Genomic DNA, 21,267 nt, shown 5'->3' with positions numbered 1-21,267 from the left:
CTTGATGGCGTTGGACTGTGCAGAGTGGACACTGAAGGTCACCGAGCACATCGTCGGCTACAACCAGACTATTTTACATACCCCACATTGCTTTTTACATTTGCTATCTGAAACAAAGGTGAAATCGATCTCCAATCAGCGACCTGCTAAGTGTGAAACTGCTCTAATGAGTCCTAAGCTTACTGTTGTTACAGATAACCGGACGAACCCTGCCTCCCTGATGGAGAACGAAGGGAGTGCACATGACTGTGCTGAGGTGGTTAATTGTGACAGAGGACATTTCGTCAGAAATTAGACATCTGTATGTCATGGACATGTTCGGGGATGGCAGCAGCTTTTATGAGGGGGAAACGCGCTACACAGGTTGGGCGGTAGTAGAGGGGAGGATGGGCGAAGTCTTGGCTGGAGGGTCGCTACGGGGAGGAAGTGCTCAGACCGCTGAACTGCATGCTTTGAAAGCTGCTTTAAATTTTACACTTAAATTAACTGCAAGCGAAAATAGCTCCATTTATGTGAATATTTTTACTGACAGTGGCTACAGTTATCATGTAGTGCGGAGTTATGTCCCTGTCTGGAAACGTCGCGGTTATCTGACCACCGCCGTTACGCCAATAAGTCATCAAACCATTATTAAAGAATTCTTGAATTCTTGAAACGTGCGAGAAAATTTCACCTAACAGTGTTGCGGTTTGCAAGGTTACAGGTCACAGTACTTTCAATGGTTGGTGGGCAAAAGGAAACTCGCTAGCTGATAAGGCTGTGAGAGAGGCGGCCAAGGGTGCATCACTTGGAGAGGTAACTGCAATTTTCCCTGTCCATCCAAATTGTGCAGGATCAGAAACTCTATCTAAATTGTACACAAATGAAGATAATGAAATATGTCAAAAAGGTTAGGAGCTATTTTAACTGAAGAAGGAATTTATGCTCTAAATGAAAAGGGTGTTCCGCCTAACGGATATTAATTGATCTATACCACAGGATTGCACACCAAGGGGTTCATAAAACTAATACTATGTTACAACAAACATGGTTTTGCCCATAGATGTTACAAACTGTGAGGGATAGACTGTCCAGATATATCCATCATTTACAAACAAAGCCACGATTATGAAGAGATATGATATCAATTAGCCACAGTCCTCGCCCGCAAGGACCTTTTCACACATTGACAGGTAGATTTTATTTTTGTACCCTCTGATCATGGGTACATATTATGCGCATTTAAGAATGCCCATTCAGTGCCCTCAGCGTCCAAAATGCTGGAGACTCAAAGACTGCTGCATTTAATTTAACGGCTAAAATCCTGTACAAGTGGGGGACAAAGTAATGGTTCAGAAATAGGGAATTTAGGTCCAATGTCTTCCAGGTATGAAGGTCCTTACTCAGTGTTGCTGACTACTCCAACTTCTCTCTCCTTATTGAAATCGAGCCAGGCTTGACTCGATGGAAGCATCTTGCACAAGTGAAGCCCCTGTTGCAGCTTGCTTATACTAACAATATCTCTCAATGCACAATAGATTTTCTTTTTATAGACTAAGGGTACCCTTTCTAAAATTAAGGTTGTAATCAATGTTTGTTTTCAACCTCTGTGAGGTGATTGAGGGTCTGACTTATGTCAGGAGTGTAATAATTGATTGATTCAATTATTGATTATTTATTTAGTGATTGTTCACCTGCTTCCAGAGAATCAAAATTAACCAAAGTTCACCATATCTGTTCCTTAGGTTGTTAATGATACCGTTTTCACTTTGAATTTGTCCAACAGGTGTAAGCTCTATCAGACGAATTGCTGCTCAGGACGAACAATGATTAATGATTAATTGTTTACTTCTCTCCAGGTTTCCAATGCTGAGTTCCCCTGGATCTAATGTATTTATTTGTTTATAAAATGATGAAATGAAACTGAAAACCATGATGTTTACATGTAACAATTGTAATTAATGTTATTTTATCTGTCTTGTTGAGTCAAAATGTTATGTGTAATGTGTGTCGCTTCGCTTTGGCATTATATGTTTGTGTGTGTGTGTGTTTGTGTTTGTGTTCTTTTTGTTTCCACATATTTCTGTTCCTCCTACTCTAAAACTAAACAGGTATGAGTGCATGCTGATACGGAACCTATCCTGCGTACATTTACCACACGACTGGTTCTAAGGGTGACCCTTTTGGTGTGACTTCTGCAACAGTGCAGCTCATTGACGATTCGGGAGTGGTTGCTGTGCTCGTAGCTGGACATCAGTGTTTGACCCCAAGAACTGGACGCATCGTCATCACATCGCACGCTAACTCTACATCATCTGAGAGACTTGTGCTTTAATCTACCAGCTGATATATAGATTTACAAATCCCTACATCAAGATGCCTGACAAGATTATTGATCAAAAAGATTCTTTTACTCCTATTGCTATCAGCAATGATGAAGAAATTTATGAATTAGAGGTGAAGGGTAAGGAAAGATACGAGATGTTGAAAAAGATCAACGAAAGTTTGGAAATTTGCGACATGATACCCCAATCTGATAAGGACAAATATCTTAAGAAAGTACCCATTAAGAAGAGAAAGTATGATGATAAGTTTAGAGATGGAAAGAAGGGTATGCTGTAGTAAGTCCTCGACCCAGCAAAAGTCCAGGTGAGGTCAGGGGTCGGATGCTTTTAGTGCTCCTCGTCTGATCAGCTTGGTGAAGAATTCCTGTCAACTTTAACGTGGCTGGGGTTAAAGAGGTATCTACAGTCTATCTGAAAAGATTTATTCACTTTTTATATTTCCTTTATGCTTACACGATTAAGTGCTTATCTGAAATGTTGTACTTACTTATTTTTCTGCATATGTATTTGTTTCTTTTGAATGTTATGTATTTTATTTTTAAGGGAAAGGATTTTGGTTGCGAGTCTTTTTGTCAAGACTCGAGTGGGGGACTGGTGTAACCCAAATTTTGACTTCTTCTGTTATGGGTACATCTGTTATGGGTACACGTGTTACGTGCTTAAAAGTACAAAGACAGCCTGTTCTGAAGGTCTCAGCTAAATTTCCTGTTCTGCAGAGCTCAGCTGAATGTTAGACTTAGAAGGCCTCTATGCTAATATTGAAATAAGAAAATTAACGATGTAGATTTCCACAATGTTTATACTTCTAACCACACGATTAAGAGACGATCATATCTAATCACGTCTGGAGTTATTTTGGCTCCTGCGGGTACTTAATAGCCTTCTGAGGTAGGACTTTGAACAACAATAATCTGCTGACCTTCAGAAATGGGGAACCGAAATTGGGCTGCAAGAGCTGATAATGTATTTTCGGAGAAAAGATGACTAATGTTTTGATATCTGTCCGAGACATGACCGCAGAGAGGTGGCATTAGTTTGATACAGCTTGCAGGACTATAAGAGGAGGCAATTCACCCCTCTTTGCTCAGCTCAGCCTGAGTTCAGACTAGACCCTTCTAGTTGGACTCAGTCTTTTCTCACCTTTTCCTTCCCATATTCCGGGGCTCACTCGAACTCTTTGATCATCTTACAGGTTTTTATTCATATCAGATACATTGTCTTTATTGAAATGCAGGTATTTTATATGCTTGTTATATACTTTGTATTACTATACTAATATTCTGAATTGCTTTTGCATATTGTAATCAAGAGTATTGCATTAATATTAAATGAGTAAAATCCACTATATATGGATTGCTTTTAAAACTATATTAATTTTGGATTTGCATTTTCTATATTTGAAATTGATTTTAATACTTAATAATCTGTTTGTAAGAAATGAGTTGTTGTCATACTTCCTATTTTCTTTGAATAAATTTGCATACTGAAAAACTCCACACCGTCTGACCAGGATTGAAGTCTCATTTTTGCATCATAGTCTATCAAAAAAAAAAGTAGGAAAAACTGCATTTAATAAATATGAAGTTAAATTTCATTTAACACTAAATTAACTAAAATTGTATTTGCAGATAAGAAATATTTACATGGTGAACAAAAATCTACATATTTTGACTAGCGTGGTGTTTTTGGTGGCACGGGCCAAGTCACTGACACAATAACTATGTTCTGAAGCATGAATTGGGTGAGTTACTACATTAAGAAGACACAGGTTCAGATCACCCAGTTGTAGTTTATAGGATCTTAAGAGCATTTTGAAAAATCTACTTTACCCTTTCTATAACTGAGTTTATGATTAATTACGAAGTGCAACTATTCAGTACATGCACAGTAATAAGTAGTATTCTGCATTTACTAAAAGACTAAACAATGGCCCAGAAAAAGACCCACAGTCAGCCCAAAATCTGCCCACATCCCACAGATTTGGCCCACAGAATGTCCATGTTACACCCCGTCTAGGGTTGAAGGATACATGAAATGAGAGTCAAAGGAGGGTGGATCAGGACAGACCAGTTTTTAGCCTGCAGGAGCCAATCAGTAGAGAGTTTGTGAGAGTTTGCCCACTGGGGCCCCACCTGGCCCACACAATTACTAATATAGTGACGTTTACCTATTTTAGTCTACGTTTTGTGCATGAACTAGATGGTGGCAGTCAAATGTGAAAAATGAAGAAGAGGAAACATGGATGCAGCTCTAAATACTTTTGTTGATTTGTCCCCCCGGACTGTTTGGAAACCTTGTCAAACTGAGGATCATGGTAATGTCACAGAATGAATTTGTGAATGTGGGTGCAGGTCTTTCTGAAATGTAAAACACATTTAAGATCTCTCTCCAGTGTGAATTCTCATGTGAAGCCTAAGGTTTCCCTTCAGCTTGCATCTCTTTCCACACATTGGGCAGGTGAAAGGCCTTTCTTCACTGTGAACGCTCATGTGAGTCTGAAGGGAGGTTTTCAGTTTGAAACTCTGTCCACACTCAAGGCAGGCGAAAGGCCTCTCTCCTGTGTGAATTATCATGTGGACCTTAAGAGTCCTCTTGTTTACGAAACACTTTCCACAGTGATCGCACATGTTAGGCTTCTCTCCGGAGTGAGTTGTTACGTGATTCTTCAGGTGGTTTGCGTCTGTGAAACTCAATCCACACTGACCACATATAAAACACTCCTGTCTCGAATGAATCTTCTTGTGATTTCTAACGGTTGCTTTGTGTCTGAAGCGCTTTCCACACTGATCACATGAAAACGGCTTTTCACCGGTGTGACTGTTCATGTGATAGTCAAGGTTTATCTGTGCTGTGAAGCTCTTTCCACACAGTTGACAGCTGTAAGGCTTCTCTCCGCTGTGAACTCTCATGTGTCTGTCAAAGCTTCCCTGTTGACTGAACCGGCTTCCACACTGAGGACAGGTGAAAGGCTTCTCTCCAGTGTGAGTCCTCATGTGGACGGTGAGGTTTCTTTGGTTGCTGATCCACTTTCCACACTCTGAGCAGATGACACGTTTTCTAATCCGGGTCCTTTTAGGTTTTTTTTGTGAGGAAGTCTCTTCAGTCTGTGAACTAACAGAATTTTCTTCAGTACTGAATTCATGATTTTTATACCGATCTTTACTCTCCTCTATCAGCGCCATCGGGCCTAGAATGAAAAGAGACAAATACAAGTTAAACCCTGAAGAAGGAAAAAAATATTTTGAGTTTAGGTCCGACCTGCTTGTAATTTTGAAGACCTTCATTTGATTAGAGTTGGAGCTAAACTCTGCAGGTTTGTGAGATCCCCTATTATATATATATATATATATATATATATATATATATATATATATACTTTAAACATTGTCCTTTCAACAATGCTGAAGAATTGTATTTGTGAACTGTACCAGTCAGGATCTAAGCCCCTTTGTAAAACAGAAACTGCTAACTCAAGTTATATTTTTCCAGAGCTATACATAGATAACAACAGGCTCATGAATGGTTCATGTCCTAATATGATTATGACCACTTTGTTTGTGTAAACGAAGAGAGTTATGAAACACACATATGGAGTGCCACAAGGCTCGGTACTGGGCCCTCTGCTTTTCTCCTTGTATGTGTTTGCCCTCAGAGACATTTTAATTAGATTTCCTCTCAGCTTGAAGAAACACAAATTTCCAGGTTAACAGAGTGTTTTAAAAATATCATATGATAAGGTTGGTAATTTCCTTCAACTAAATTAATTCTATGGACTAATTTCATCACACAGCTCTACTGCTAGCTCATGTTAAACAGTTAGTCAAATGTAGACACCTAATAGAGACGTGTGATTTAATTTGGCCAGTCACTGCTGTGGTCTTAACATTATTATGAGGATATAAAAGGATATATGTATCTACAAACCACTTGAAAAGTAGATTGATCACAATATAAAATCATCAGGTCACCATGTGAAAGCCATCAGGGTTGGAGTTTGTCTTGTATATGCAGACCTATACAGTTTGACAACATACAACAAGCTCTGAAGTGAGAATTAATCATTGTTTCTTCACAAATCAGTCAGTCGCTCCTGCTTTGCAGCAAGTGCTAATGGCAACTGCATTTCACCATCTTCGTCTTTATTTCAGCAATCAGGTTTGACGAATGCAAATAAAGTGTTTATTGTTCATCCAGACACGTAAGAAAACATGCAGACTGAGAGAAGACATGATCACAAAGGCAAGTCGTGTTTGACTATTGTAAGTTAATGCTGTTAAATAAAAAAAATAATAAAATCATATCACATTCAAGTAACCTGAAGTGTACTCAAATGTATCTCATTTCTGAAACACAAAATTACCAATAAAAGCTCAATAGAAAGAGTGACAGCTGAAGTAGTACATGCATAAGAAATGTGTTTTCACATACAGAACTGATCCAAAAAAGATAACTACAGACAGTTGATCAGTCATATTTTCATGGTTTGCCTATTAAAACGTTTATTAGTTGCATACTTAAGTGATAGAAAATATTTTTTCTACTGTTTTAGACAAAAATGCCATTTTGGATGTAATGTTAGACTCCATCATTGATTTGTTTGGCCTGTTTCTCTGTTGTTTTTCCTAATGTAATGCTGCATTACTTGTTCATGTGAGTTCAACACACTTCCATTAGGAAATCAGAGCTGGACTTTATATCAAGGATCAAATGAGTGAAAACCGACCGATATCTTCCTCAGTCTCTTCTTGTTTCAGACTGAACACTTCTTCAATCCTGATGTCTTCACTCTCCTCTTTAATACACGCCATCTTCATAACTCTGTCACGTGGATCTCTGTGTGTTTGAGATGAGAGTAATAATAAATACTGCACACTGAGTCTCTGGATTAGTGTATTAACTGACGCATCTTTTCCTGTACTCACACAAAATAACAAGCTTTAACGACAGATAAAGTATTACAATGTCACATTCAATAACAACGAAGCCATTTGACAGCCATTTTATAAAACGGTTTAAACGGACTGCATTGATTTAAACGCTTTAAAACCATAATCTGTCTTTAGTCGAATCACAACAAACGCCGAGCGCGGCGCAGCCCTGTGACCTCACGGAGCCAAACCAGAATAAAAGTCTTGTTTACTCACGAACACAAAAAATGAAATACATATTAAAATACATGTCGTTCAGTTGTGTGATGGACATTTTTTTGGCCATTTTGACAGCCCTTAGGTAAACATATATATATATATATATATATATATATATATATATATATATATATATATATATATATATATATATATTAAAAATGTCCATCACACAACTGAACGACATGTATTATAATATATATATATAGTATATATATATATAAACACAGTAAACAAACTTTGTTTTCCTAAATTTTATTATTTACATGGTTAGTGTTATTACAGATCAGCGCGTGAACGGGACTTTTATTTTGGTTTGGTGACGTGACGTCATAGGGCTGCGCGCGCTCCTGCATCTGCTGTGAATCGGAGGAAGAAAGGTTTGTGATTTGAAAGCATTTAAATGGTTTAGACACCAAACCATTTAGTCCAGTTGGTTGTTTTTACAGCAGCTGTTATTTGTTGTTAATGCATGTAATGTAAGTAATGCTTTCTCTGACATTAATGAAGGACATGTTGTACTTATACAGCGCATCCACTGACAAACAACAGGAAATGTGCGTCTCATGTCGTTTGTCATAAACACTTATTCAGTCTCTGGTAAGAACCTATGACGGAGAAACTGAACTTTTAAACCACGAGTCACTGAATCAGTCGCTTCTTGAAATGATTCAGTGAAATGATTCAGTGATTCGAATCAGCGCACGCGGCTCAGAACAGTCAACAACAAACACAAACATGTTACAAATCACAGCAAATATTAGCATTAAAGAGTTTAATCTGTTAAACGTAATCTGCAAATCGGAATACATAGTGTGAAACAAGTTTATTATTATTATTTATTTTATATAGCGCCTTTAAAAATAGCATCTCAAAGCACTTTACATAAAAATATGAAATTAAAAGATACACGTAACAGTGCAGGCAGTAAAAAAAAAAAACGAATGAAATGGAAAAAATAAAATAAAAAGCCAATTTAATAACAAAGTAATGACATGAATCACATAAAAGCTATCCTAAAATAGTATGTTTTAAGGGATGATTTAAATCACTAAGGGATTCTGCGTTCCTAATCTCAGAGGGCAGGGAATTACACAGTTTAGGAGCCAAAGAAGAGAAAGCCCAATCCCCCATAGATTATAAAATGTGTTGTTCGGACAGTTAAAAGACCAGCTTCAGAAGAGCGTAGAGCTCGTGTAGGAGTCTAGAGGGTTAAAAGCTCACAAATATTGAGGGGCCAAATGAATCAAGGCCATACCTGAGCATGAGACTTTTAAAACCAATATGAAAACTATCTGAACCAATAAACATCACCCCAGTCTTGTCACTGTTTACACAGATCCAATATTCAGACGTCCATGTTTTAATCTCAGTAAAACGTTGAGAGAGAAGAGACACAGGCATCAGGTTTTGAAAGTAGATCTGAGTGTCATCGGTATAAAAGTGAAAGTTAAGACCAAGAGTTCTCAAGAGTTGGCCAAATGGAAAAATGTAAGGAGTCAGTTCATTAAAAAGAAGTCGGGCAGATTCTTTGTATGGTGTTTCAGTTAAACAGACAAGGTCTGTTCTTAGAAAAGTCTATTCTGAGTCTGAAATACCTCCATTTGTTTTTATTATTCTGATCTTAAACACAGAGAAGCTCCTGTTGAAGAGACTGAGACACGCACTGTTATAAAGATGGAGTTTATTAAAGAGGAGAGAGAAGAAATACAGATTGAAGAAACAGTCAAACATGAAGAGACGGAGGAACAAACAGGTTGGTTTTCCTTCTCAAAGCTGAACTCATTTGATTTGATCCTTATTAAAATGACCAGCTCTACAGAAATGAGTGAGAAGCCAATAGTAAACCCATTCTGTATCCTTTGTTTAATTATAGTACTTGAATAAAATGGCGTATTCCTTCTCACACATGGGATCATTGCTTCTGTCAGCTTCCTAAGACACATCACTTAGTGTTGTTTACTGAACCAGACGTCAGTTAAGGTTCACTAGCAAAAATTACATATTTATTTCAAATGTTAGATTCTTTATTCCTGGCCTGAATCACAATTAAAAATTCCTCTTATTTTCAAATATTTGCGAGTCTGTAATCTACTGTCATGTTTCCTTCCTGTTTACCGTGTCCATGCAGTTATGTTCTAGTTTCCCCGTGCATCAGACTAAATGATGTGTGGTATCACTGGGGGGTGGGGCGTTCCCTTGCTTTCCATTTAAATAACGAATAAGAAAGCTTTCCTTGATGTCAAATAAAATAAATAAATGACACAAAGTTTAAAGTCAAAATCAGCAAACACTGTGGAACCAATTAAATAAGAAACAAATGTTTACAAAATGTTTGCAAAAACTTCCAAAATCACCTTAAACTGTAATCGGCTTTTCAAAATCTCAAATATTGCAGACGCTTCTGCCTTGTGTCTCTAAACTAAATCATGCCCATGTGTCTTAACTCACAAATCACATCTGAAGATCCCCAATGAAATCGTCTATACTTTCCTTCTAATATGCCGATTTATCATCAGTGTTCGTGCTTAATTTTGATTGTGTAACCTTTGATAATTATTCAGGATTTGTTAAGATGTTTAAAAATAATGATAATAGTCTTTGATGAATATTAAGTTTTTAGTTTTTATTTTCTCTGTATTTTTGGTCAAATAAATGCAGGCTTGATGAGCATTAGAAAATTCTCTCAAAAACATTAAAAATAGTGATGGGTCCAAACTTTTGAACGCTACTGTATGTACATATTAATCAAACTTTATCCAAGTTAATCTCTTTTTATTTTTTTGTTTGATGAAGATGTTATTATGATTACTTCTTTTACTTTTGTAGGTATTTTTATATTGTTTTTTTTTCCTAATCAGCTCCCGATGCAATGTCCTTCACTGTACTCACAAATTCAGGCCTGTGATCAGCTAGAGACATAAAAGAAGGAAAATCTGACCATACCCCAGCACTCATTATTACAAATATATTGTACAAGTACTGTCCTTTAAATAAAATAAAAAGCAGCATTTCATAATCATGATAACAATATAATATAATAAAGTACCATAATGTATTATAGTAAAGTATATAGAATTATTATTATTAAAGTACCTGCCAAAAATTGTGGAAAACATTACAAGTATTAATCATTTTAAAATAACTATGTTGTGCTCATCGAGAATGAATTTATTTGATCAAAATTAAGTAAAAAGTTAATATTATAACAAATAAGTTTTCAATTTTAATATATTTTAAAATGTAATGTTATTCCTTGAAACAAAGCTGAATGTTCTTCATCATTACTCCAGTTTTCAGTGTCACATCATATTTTAGAAATTATTATAACTTATTTGACTATCAAGAAACATTTCAGATTATTTTCAATGTTGAAAACTATTTTGCTGCTTCATATTTTGTGTAGAAATGATGCACTATATTTTTTCAGGATTTTCTGATAAATATAAAGTTTAATGAACATTATTTATTTGCATTTATCAAATTTATTAATTCAATTTGTTAATGCATTTATTAATTGTAAATGTCTCCACTCACTTTTTATCACTTACATGCATGAAAAGACAGAATAATATAAAATGAATAATATTATAAATCTCTTTATTAAATCTTAAACAAATGTTTAAGTAGTATCATTGTTTCCACAAAAATAATAAGCATCAAAACTGTTTCTAACATTTATAATAATCAGATGTCAATCATGTTTATTGAGCACCAAATCAGCAAATTAGAAAGATTTCTGAAGGTTTGTGACTGATTCCCAGGAGTGTTCAGGTCACGTCTGCTGATCCAGAGACTGTTCATGTTACGCCTGCTGAGCCAGCGCCACAGTACAAAATTGCCGCCAGCCCATTGCCACTGCACAAGGTGGCTGCCAACCCAGAGATACTGCCCAAGATGGCCGCCAGTCCAGAGTCATGGCACAAGATAGCTGCTTGTCCAGCACCTCTGCACAGAATGACAGCCACAGTTGACTCTCCAGACTCGAGTCAGGCTCCTGTTGACTTTCCAGAGTCAAGTCAGGTTCCCGTGGACCTTCCAGAGTTTTTCTAGAGTCAGGGCTAGTCACCGATGACCTTCCAGAGTCGGGGCTAGGCACCGATGACCCTCCAGAGTCAGGGCTAGTCACCGTTGGTTGACCCTCCAGAGTCGGGGCTAGTCACCGTTGGTTGACCCTCCAGAGTCGGGGCTAGTCACCGTTGGTTGACCCTCCAGAGTCGGGGCTAGTCACCGTTGACCCTCCAGAGTCGGGGCTAGTCACCGTTGACCCTCCAGAGTCAGGGCTAGTCACCGTTGACCCTCCAGAGTCGGGGCTAGTCACCGTTGACCCTCCAGAGTCGGGGCTAGTCACCGTTGACCCTCCAGAGTCAGGGCTAGTCACCGTTGACACTCCAGAGTCAGGGCTAGTCACCGTTGACCTTCCAGAGTCAGGGCTAGTCACCGTTGACCCTCCAGAGTCGGGGCTAGTCACCGTTGACCCTCCAGAGTCAGGGCTAGTCACCGTTGACACTCCAGAGTCAGGGCTAGTCACCGTTGACACTCCGGAGTCAAGTCAAGTCCCTGGTGAAATTCATGAACAAGGGCAAGTCACCAATGAAATTCACAGGCAGTGTCCAGTCACCAGTATTCTTCATGAGCAAGGTCAAGTCACCGACTATCTTCATGGGCAAAGGTAAGTTACCATTGATCTTCATGAACAAATTCAAGTCACCATTGATCTTCATGTGAAAAGGCAAGTCACCATTGATCTTCATGAACAAATGCAAGTCACCAGTATTCTTCTTGAACAAGGTCAAGTTACCATCGATCTCCATGGGCAAAGTCAAGTCACCAGTATTCTTCTTGAACAAGGTCAAGTTACCATCGATCTCCATGGGCAAAGTCAAGTCACCAGTGTTCTTCATGGGCTAAGGCAAGTCACCAATGATCTTTATGAACAAATGCAATTTGTTCACCTCTCTGCTGAACTACCAGAGCCGCTCCACGTCTCTGCTGAACTACTAGAGCCTCTCCTCGGCTCGCCTGATCTACCAGAGTCTTTCCTCGCCTCTGTTGTGGTCCTCTGCGCCTCCCGGGTGGGCCTCTGTCTCGACCACAAGGACATGGTGGTCTTCTGCTCCGCCCTGGAATCCTGCCCGGTCGGCACTGTCCTGGGTCCCTAAACGCCCTGACCCACCCTGATATCCTGTTGTGTTGTTGTTGTTTTTTGGTTGTTTGTTCACTTCCTGTCCCTGCTCCCCTCTGTGAGCCTGGCCCTCCGTCCCTCCCCTGATCCTCCATCCCTCCCCTGATCCTCCGCCGGTCCACCTCCCTCCTGGTCTCCCTGTTTTCTGTTGCACTTCTGGTCTCTGTTCCCCGCTTTACATGTTCCTCGTCTCTGGTTTCCCCATTTAAAAAAAAAATAATTTACCTGGCCCTCCGTCCCCTGAGCCTCCACCTGTCCACCTCCCTCCTGGTCTTGTTTTGTCAGTCATGTCTTGGATTGTCTGGTAGCCGCTCCGTAGTGAGAGGGTATTGTCACAGTGTCTGGTTTGTGTTCCCTGGGTATCCACTAGATGTCCTCCTTCACCACAGTGTCTGTCACTTCCTGAACCACATTCCCCACGATCTCTGTCTTCTCATTGCACTCAGGTGTTACTAATCATTTATCATTGCACTCAGCCAGTTCCCCATTAGCGTTTGTCATCTCCCTGTGTATTTATACCCTGTCTAAATATTTGATATGATATTCACGTCCATTCTAGTCTTGTTCCTGCCATGTGTTTTCTTGTCTGTTTATGATTGTTTGGATTGCTACTTTGGTTTTGATCTTGCCTGGACTGATTACGATTTGGATTACCCCTAAATAAATACAAACCTGCATTTGGATCTCTCTCGCTGTGTTTTCCTGTGTCCCGATCGTGACACACAAACTGTTGTACAAGAATTGTATTGAGTACCAAGTATTGAGTACATGTGCAGTAAATGAACATACTTTCCAGAAGTACAACAATTCACTAATATATATATATATATATATATATATATATATATATATATATATATTTTATTGGTCTAATGAAGGATTCTAACTTGAGATAGTGAATTGGTGGGTTTTTGTTAAATGTGAGCCAAAATTAAAAGAACCAAAGACTTAAAATTTAGTTGGTGTGCATTTAATTTATTTAGTACACAAGTTTCACAATTTGAGTTGAATTGCTAAAATTAATGAACTTTTCCACAACATTCTACTTTTCTGAGAAGCAGGCATGTTATAGCCTGTTACGTATTTTGTATGATCCTACTCATTTTATAAAATTCGTTCGTTTTTCTCCCTTCACAGAAGCTCTGCAGGTGTGTGATGCGATATGATGTGTGTATCCTCATGGTCTACTGTTTACACTATTCATGCATATAAAGCTAAAGCCCTTAATAAAACAAACAAACAATAAAGACATTATAATCTTACCGGTCTGTGATTGACTAATGAAATTTGATAATTGGTCAGGAAAATAACCTAAATGAACATAATGCTGTCATTCTACAATTCTTGACCAGATGTATGTGCTGCGCACAAGTTCAGGGTAAAAAGAAAAACATTGTACAAAAGCTAAGACCAGACGTGAGACTTGATGGTATCCACTGCTCACATCCATATCGATAAATTCCAAGTTTTGAGTTTAATCGACCATACAGTATTGTTCAAAATAATAGCAGTACAATGTGACTAACCAGAATAATCAAGGTTTTTCGTATATTTTTTTATTGCTACGTGGCAAACAAGTTACCAGTAGGTTCAGTAGATTCTCAGAAAACAAATGAGACCCAGCATTCATGATATGCACGCTCTTAAGGCTGTGCAATTGGGCAATTAGTTGAATTAGTTGAAAGGGGTGTGTTCAAAAAAATAGCAGTGTGGCATTCAATCACTGAGGTCATCAATTTTGTGAAGAAACAGGTGTGAATCAGGTGGCCCCTATTTAAGGATGAAGCCAACACTTGTTGAACATGCATTTGAAAGCTGAGGAAAATGGGTCGTTCAAGACATTGTTCAGAAGAACAGCGTACTTTGATTAAAAAGTTGATTAGAGAGGGGAAAACCTATAAAGAGGTGCAAAAAATGATAGGCTGTTCAGCTAAAATGATCTCCAATGCCTTAAAATGGAGAGCAAAACCAGAGAGACGTGGAAGAAAACGGAAGACAACCATCAAAATGGATAGAAGAATAACCAGAATGGCAAAGGCTCAGCCAATGATCACCTCCAGGATGATCAAAGACAGTCTGGAGTTACCTGTAAGTACTGTGACAGTTAGAAGACGTCTGTGTGAAGCTAATCTATTTTCAAGAATCCCCCGCAAAGTCCCTCTGTAAAAAAAAAAAGGCATGTGCAGAAGAGGTTACAATTTGCCAAAGAACACATCAACTGGCCTAAAGAGGAATGGAGGAACATTTTGTGGACTGATGAGAGTAAAATTGTTCTTGGGCCACAGGCAGTTTGTGAGACGACCCCCAAACTCTGAATTCAAGCCACAGTACACAGTGAAGACAGTGAAGCATGGAGGTGCAAGCATCATGATATGTGCATGTTTCTCCTACTATGGTGTTGGGCCTATTTATCGCATACCAGGGATCATGGATCAGTTTGCATATGTTAAAATACTTGAAGAGGTCATGTTGCCCTATGCTGAAGAGGACATGCCCTTGAAATGGTTGTTTCAACAAGACAATGACCCAAAACACACTAGTAAACGGGCAAAGTCTTGGTTCCAAACCAACAAAATTAATGTTATGGAGTGGCCAGCCCAATCTCCAGACCTTAATCCAATTGAGAACTTGTGGGGTGATATCAAAAATGCTGTTTCTGAAGCAAAACCAAGAAATGTGAATGAATTGTGGAATGTTGTTAAAGAATCATGGAGTGGAATAACAGCTGAGAGGTGCCACAAGTTGGTTGACTCCATGCCACACAGATGTCAAGCAGTTTTAAAAAACTGTGGTCATACAACTAAATATTAGTTTAGTGATTCACAGGATTGCTAAATCCCAGAAAATTTTTTTTTTGTACAAAATAGTTTTGAGTTTGTACAGTCAAAGGTAGACACTGCTATTTTTTTGAACACACCCCTTTCAACTAATTGCCCAATTGCACAGCCTTAAGAGCGTGCATATCATGAATGCTGGGTCTTGTTTGTTTTCTGACAATCTACTGAACCTACTGGTAACATGTTTGCCACGTAGCAATAAAAAATATACTAAAAACCTTGATTATTCTGGTTAGTCACATTGTACTGCTATTATTTTGAACAATACTGTACGCCAAATTTTCAGTAAATGAGGCCCAGTGTGTCATAAGCTCTTTAGCCACTGTATTTTAAATAAACTAGGCCTCATTTGTTGACCCTGCAGCATTTCTAGCATGTAATAAGGTTGTTCTACAAAACCAGGATTGAGAATTTAACATTTTCCATAGAATTAATTAATTGCAAGTACATTACTAGCAATCCCACATTTGATATTTTCAATATACCTTGGAGAATTGTGTTGTTCCTTAGGGTTATGAAGAAATAATAAAACTGTTACTGGCATGATAGTGAAATCTAATGTTAATGTCTCTTAGAAGACCTATACAGTTGATTTCACTAATTCCATTCAAAAAGTGACATTTGTATATTATATTTATTCATTTAACACACTGATATATTTCATGTTTATTTCTTGGAATTTTGATAATTATAACTGACTATTAAGGAAAATGCCAAATTCATTATCTCAGAAAATTTGAATAAAACTTAAAGGAACACTACGACTTTTTGGGACTTTAGCTTATTCACAGTATCCCCCAGAGTTAGATAAGTCCATACATACCTTTTTCATTTCTGTGCGTTCTGTAAGTGTTATTTGACGCACCCACCCCTAGCCTAGCTTAGCACAAAGACTGGATGTAAATGGATAATGGTAGCATAGTAATCCTAATAAGTGACAAAATACAATGAAATGATTTTTAGAGATCTTGGCCAACTGAAAAGTATGAACATGAAAAGTATGAGCATGTACAGCACTCAATACTTAGTTGGGGCTCCTTTTGTCTGATTTACTGCAGCAATGCGGCGTGGCATGAAGTTGATCAGTCTGTGGCACTGCTCAGGTGTTATGAGAGCACAGGTTGCTCTGATAGTGGCCTTCAGCTCTTCTGCATTGTTGGGTCTGGCATATCGCATCTTCCTCTTCACAATACCCCATAGATTTAGGACCACAGGTCAGGCGAGTTTGCTGGACAATTAAGAACAGGGACACCATGGTCCTTAAACCAGGTACTGGTAGCTTTGGCACTGTGTGCAGGTGCCAAGTCATGTTGGAAAATGAAATCTGCATCTCCATAAAGTTGGTCAGTAGCAGGAAGCATTAAGTGCTCTAAAACTTCCTGGTATATGACTGTGTTGACCTTTGACCTCAGAAAACACAGTGAACCAACACCAGCAGATGACATGGCACCCCAAACCATCACTGACTGTGGAAACTTTACACTGGACCTCAAGCAACGTGGATTATGTGACTCTCCTCTCTTCCTCCAGACTCTGGGACCCTGATCTCCAAAGGAAATGCTAAATTTACTTTCATCAGAGAACATAACTGTGGACCACTCAGCAGCAGTCCAGTCCTTTTAGAAGCGAGAGGCTTCTGATGCTGTCTGTTGTTCAAGAGTGGCTTGACAGGAGTGCGACAGCTGAAACCCATGTCTTGCATACGTCTGTGTGTAGTGGTTCTTGAAGCACTGACTCCAGCTGCAGTCCACTCTTTGTGAATCTCCCCCACATTTTTTAATTGGTTTTGTTTCACAATCATCTCCAGGGTGCGGTAATCCCTATTGCTTGTACACTTTTCTTTCCCTTTGCCTCTCTGTTAATGTGCTTGGACAGAGAACTTTGAGTTAATTAGCTGATTAGAGTGTGGCACCAGGTGTCTTCAGTATTGAACCTTTTCACAATATTATAATTTTCTGAGATACTGAATTTAGGTATGTTGTTGTCGGTTATAGTCATCAACATAAAAATAAAAAAAAACATTTGAAATATATCAATCTGTGTGTAATGAATGGAATTAGTGAAATAAATCAACTTTTTGATGATATTCTAATTATATGACCAGCACCGGTAGATACATGAAAATCAGAAGTCCTAATACTGAGCCCTGTGGCACTCCATACTTGTTTCTGATGAGATGGTCTTTTTTAAACAAAGTGGTAGCAGTCAAAGAGATAAAAAAATAAATCATCCTAATTCTTGTTTATAAGTGCCTACACAATTATCAAAGTATCCAAGTGAATGCTGGGGTCTATGTTTTTAAAGATGTTACAGTTCTAGGAGAGAACAAAGTTTCTGTGTTAAAATTGGGCTTAAATCCTGACTGATATTGTTCACAAATACAGTTTCTCTGCAAAACTGAACGTTGTTGATAGGACGATATTCATTTAATGCTTAAGTCCAGGAATGTCAAACTCACAACCCTTCAGAGTTTAGTTTCTACTTTAACTGAACACACCTGAATTTAGGTTTTCATTGCTTGAAAACTAAAGATACAGTAGGTGTTGGAGCAGGTTTAAGCTAAACGAAGCAGGTCTGTGACCCTCCGAAAGCAGAGTTTGTCACTTCAGTTTTAGACATTAATGGCAGATTCAGCTATTGTTGCCTACTGCTTTTAAACAAGGGTTAACTTGCATCTGTCTCCTTTCATCCTAGAAATGATGCCGCTGAAAGAGGAAAATGAAGAACTAAATGTAATGCAAGATACAGATCTGAATAAGAAACATGATCTTATAACTGGACGAACATCATTTAGTTGCCCACAGACTGGAAAGACTTACTCACAAAAAAAAGCTCAAAAGACTGGAACTAGAAACAATTTCACCTGCCAAGAGTGTGGACAGAGTTTTTATCAACGTGGAAACCTTACAATCCACATGAGGATTCACAGTGGAGAGAAGACATACATCTGCAAACAGTGTGGAAATAGTTTCATTCGAAAAGGAGATCTTAAAAGCCACATGAATATTCACACTGGTGAGAGGTCTTACACCTGCCCTCATTGTGGAAGGAGTTTTACACACAGACAGACTCTTACTGTCCACATAAGAATTCACACTGGAGAGAAGCCTTTCACCTGCTCACTGTGTGGAAATTGTTTCATTCGAATAGGAGACCTCAAAAGTCACATGAGAATTCACACTGGTGAGAAGCCATACACCTGCAAACAGTGTGGAAACTGTTTTATTCGAATAGGAGACCTTAAAAGCCACATGAAAATTCACACCGGAGAGCAGTCTTACATCTGCCCTCATTGTGGAAGGAGTTTTACACACAGACAGACCCTTACAGTCCATAAGAGAATACACACAGGAGAGAAGCCTTACACTTGCCAGCAGTGTGGAAAGAGCTTCACTCAACATGGAAACCTTAAAGTCCACATGAGGATTCATGATGGAGAGAAGCCTTTCACCTGTCAACAGTGTGGAAAGTATTTCATTGAACATGGAAACCTTAAAGTCCACATGAGGATTCACACTGGAGAGAAACCTTTCACCTGTCCTCAGTGTGGAAAATGTTTTTCAGTAAAAGGAACCCTTAAAAGCCACATGAGCGTCCACACCGGCGAGAAGCCTTACGTATGCCCTCAGTGTGGAATCAGTTTCACTCAGCACGGAAGCTTTAACAGGCACATGAGGATTCACACCAGAGAGAAGCCATACACCTGCTAACTGTAGAAAGAGCTTCACACATTCAACAGAGGTTTCCTGTCTTTACATTTATAGATCGATTTCTCCAGATTCCCTGAATCTTTTCACAATATTAAATGTTAATGTGGCCAAGTATAATGACCTATACTTAGAATCCAAGTGTACACACACAGTAGTATACGAACAGCAGCGGGCGGCCATATTGTTGGGTGTACCGGTGAGCAGGTGACCGGGATTGGTGTCTTGCACATCAAGATAACCTCAGTATTGGTATTGAGGATGGAAGAAAGCAGTGTACATTCTCTCCCCCATCGTCAATCCCTGCCGGAAATAAGACTCGAACCCGCAAACTTCGGGTTACAAGTCTGCCCAGTTACTCTCTAACCATTGGGCCACAACTGCCCCCATTATGTACCATATTATGTATAGACATATTCTTTGAAGTCTTGTTGAAAATTGTTAATTTTGAACAGTTTAACTAGGATATTCTATAATAACAACACTTTTATTTTGATTCTGTCCCAACTTTTTTCTTCGTGATTCTGTCTATAAAATAAAGGTTAAAAAAATAATAATTGTATTGCATTGAACAAAATGCTCCAACATTTTTATTCTGTTGAACGCAAAATTATATATTTTGAATAATGTGGGCACCTAAACCATTTCTGGACCCCATTTTCTAATTCTTGAAACTATTACTTCAAAAAATATTTTATTTTGTGTTCAGTAGAAGAAAGGAACTTTTGAGGGAAAGTCAATGATGACAGGTTATACATTTTTGGGTGCACTTTTAATCTGCAGTATCTCACTCTGTGCTCCCTCTCCATTATTCCAGTTTGGTAAACTGTCCTGCAAATCTGGATGAAAAGATATGTGACTGAAAGGTTTCTGTATCAAGCCAATCTTCTATTATAGCTGCATATTTTCATTGTAATAGGAAAGCAAACTATGTACATTATATATTTTATTGCAATTGTATATTTATTATAGTTTTATAAACCCTCACACATGCGACTGTAATTAATCACTTCGGGCTCAGGAGATCTGCCTTTGCAGTAAAAAAAAAAATCCTTCATTTATATATCTATTTATATCTTTTGTATGGTAACACCCATGTATCCTCTGCCAATGCTCTTTGAATAATTGGTGTTTGCAGAGTAATGTAAATACATTGTGATGGAATTTAGTGGTATAATAATACTTTAAGTGACATTGTTTCATAAATGGTGTACTTTAATCCAACAAGGTAGTTCTTTGTCAGTATTTTTACCAGCAAGTACCTGTTAAAGGAAGATTAGCCACTACCCTTATTGGACATACCCGAATCAGCTAATTATTGTTCAGACTCACTAGAAACTAATAGGCAAGTGTGCTGAAGCTGGTTGGAGCTAAAGTCTGTGAGATATTGAGGCACAATACTGTCTCACGCATAAACCACGAAGAAATATTTTTTTTTTTTATTGGAGGAGTAAAATGCTTTTTTTTTTTTTGCAATGCAGAGCAAAGAGCCGATTTTGTAACATATGGTGTGGTCACTATAAACCCAAGCACATACTAGAGTGGCCATTATCAGCTCCCATGATCGTGATGGAGCTGTAATTCAAATAAACAATCTTCTGCCGATCTTTCATTCTACCAAGATGCATTTTCTGACCGTGAGTTAATCCATAACGGACGCAAACAGTTCTGTCGCTGAAGAACTGAAACGTAAACAAAGGAATTATGATCCATATTACAACGTTATTGCTTCGTTGGACTACACGTGCTTCATGAGATGTCGTTCAGTGGACCCTAACCTTTCTAACTAAACTGGGATTTACAGCTGTGGATGTGTTTCTGACTCGTTATTACGACGAATCTGGTATGTCCTGAGTTTCTAATGTTCATGTTTTTATGTGTACTGCTTACACAAATGTAGCAAATACAGTCTTTATAAGCTTTCCATTGAAAATGCTTAAGGCTTAAGGGGGTCGCACACCGGACGAGAAGTGCCGCGTCACGCCACGCCATGTCTTTAAAATGCGAACACATTATTCTCTATGAGTGTACACACACCGGTGGCGCCATTCGGCGTCTGTCTGTGGC

General features: G+C 38.5%; 2 protein-coding genes across 3 annotated transcripts; one reads left to right on the top strand and one right to left on the bottom strand.

Annotated features, from left to right (window-relative positions):
- Positions 1-2,663: 2,663 nt before the first annotated feature.
- Positions 2,664-7,428, bottom strand: LOC113048423 (gastrula zinc finger protein XlCGF7.1-like). Of its 2 annotated transcripts, XM_026210225.1 has the most exons (3): positions 7,247-7,428; positions 7,048-7,157; positions 2,664-5,511 (listed from the first exon to the last, which is right to left on the bottom strand). In XM_026210225.1, the coding sequence occupies exons 2-3, from the start codon at positions 7,136-7,138 to the stop codon at positions 4,700-4,702; spliced, it is 903 nt and encodes a 300-aa protein (XP_026066010.1). In that variant the 5' UTR covers positions 7,139-7,157; positions 7,247-7,428; the 3' UTR covers positions 2,664-4,699. The 2 variants fall into 2 exon arrangements, with proteins under 2 accessions (XP_026066010.1, XP_026066009.1); XM_026210224.1 differs by having other exon boundaries at positions 7,048-7,428.
- Positions 7,429-7,779: 351 nt separating this feature from the next.
- LOC113048413 (gastrula zinc finger protein XlCGF8.2DB) lies at positions 7,780-20,424 on the top strand. Its single transcript, XM_026210208.1, has 3 exons — positions 7,780-7,851; positions 9,106-9,227; positions 18,188-20,424. Exons 2-3 carry the CDS (start codon positions 9,149-9,151, stop codon positions 19,201-19,203), a joined length of 1,095 nt encoding a protein of 364 aa, XP_026065993.1. The 5' UTR covers positions 7,780-7,851; positions 9,106-9,148; the 3' UTR covers positions 19,204-20,424.
- The last annotated feature ends 843 nt before the right edge of the window (positions 20,425-21,267 follow it).

The sequence above is a fragment of the Carassius auratus genome, chromosome 29, assembly GCF_003368295.1.
Source record: "Carassius auratus strain Wakin chromosome 29, ASM336829v1, whole genome shotgun sequence".
Classification (NCBI taxonomy): domain Eukaryota; kingdom Metazoa; phylum Chordata; class Actinopteri; order Cypriniformes; family Cyprinidae; genus Carassius; species Carassius auratus.
This window is presented reverse-complemented; position numbering and strand designations above follow the sequence as displayed.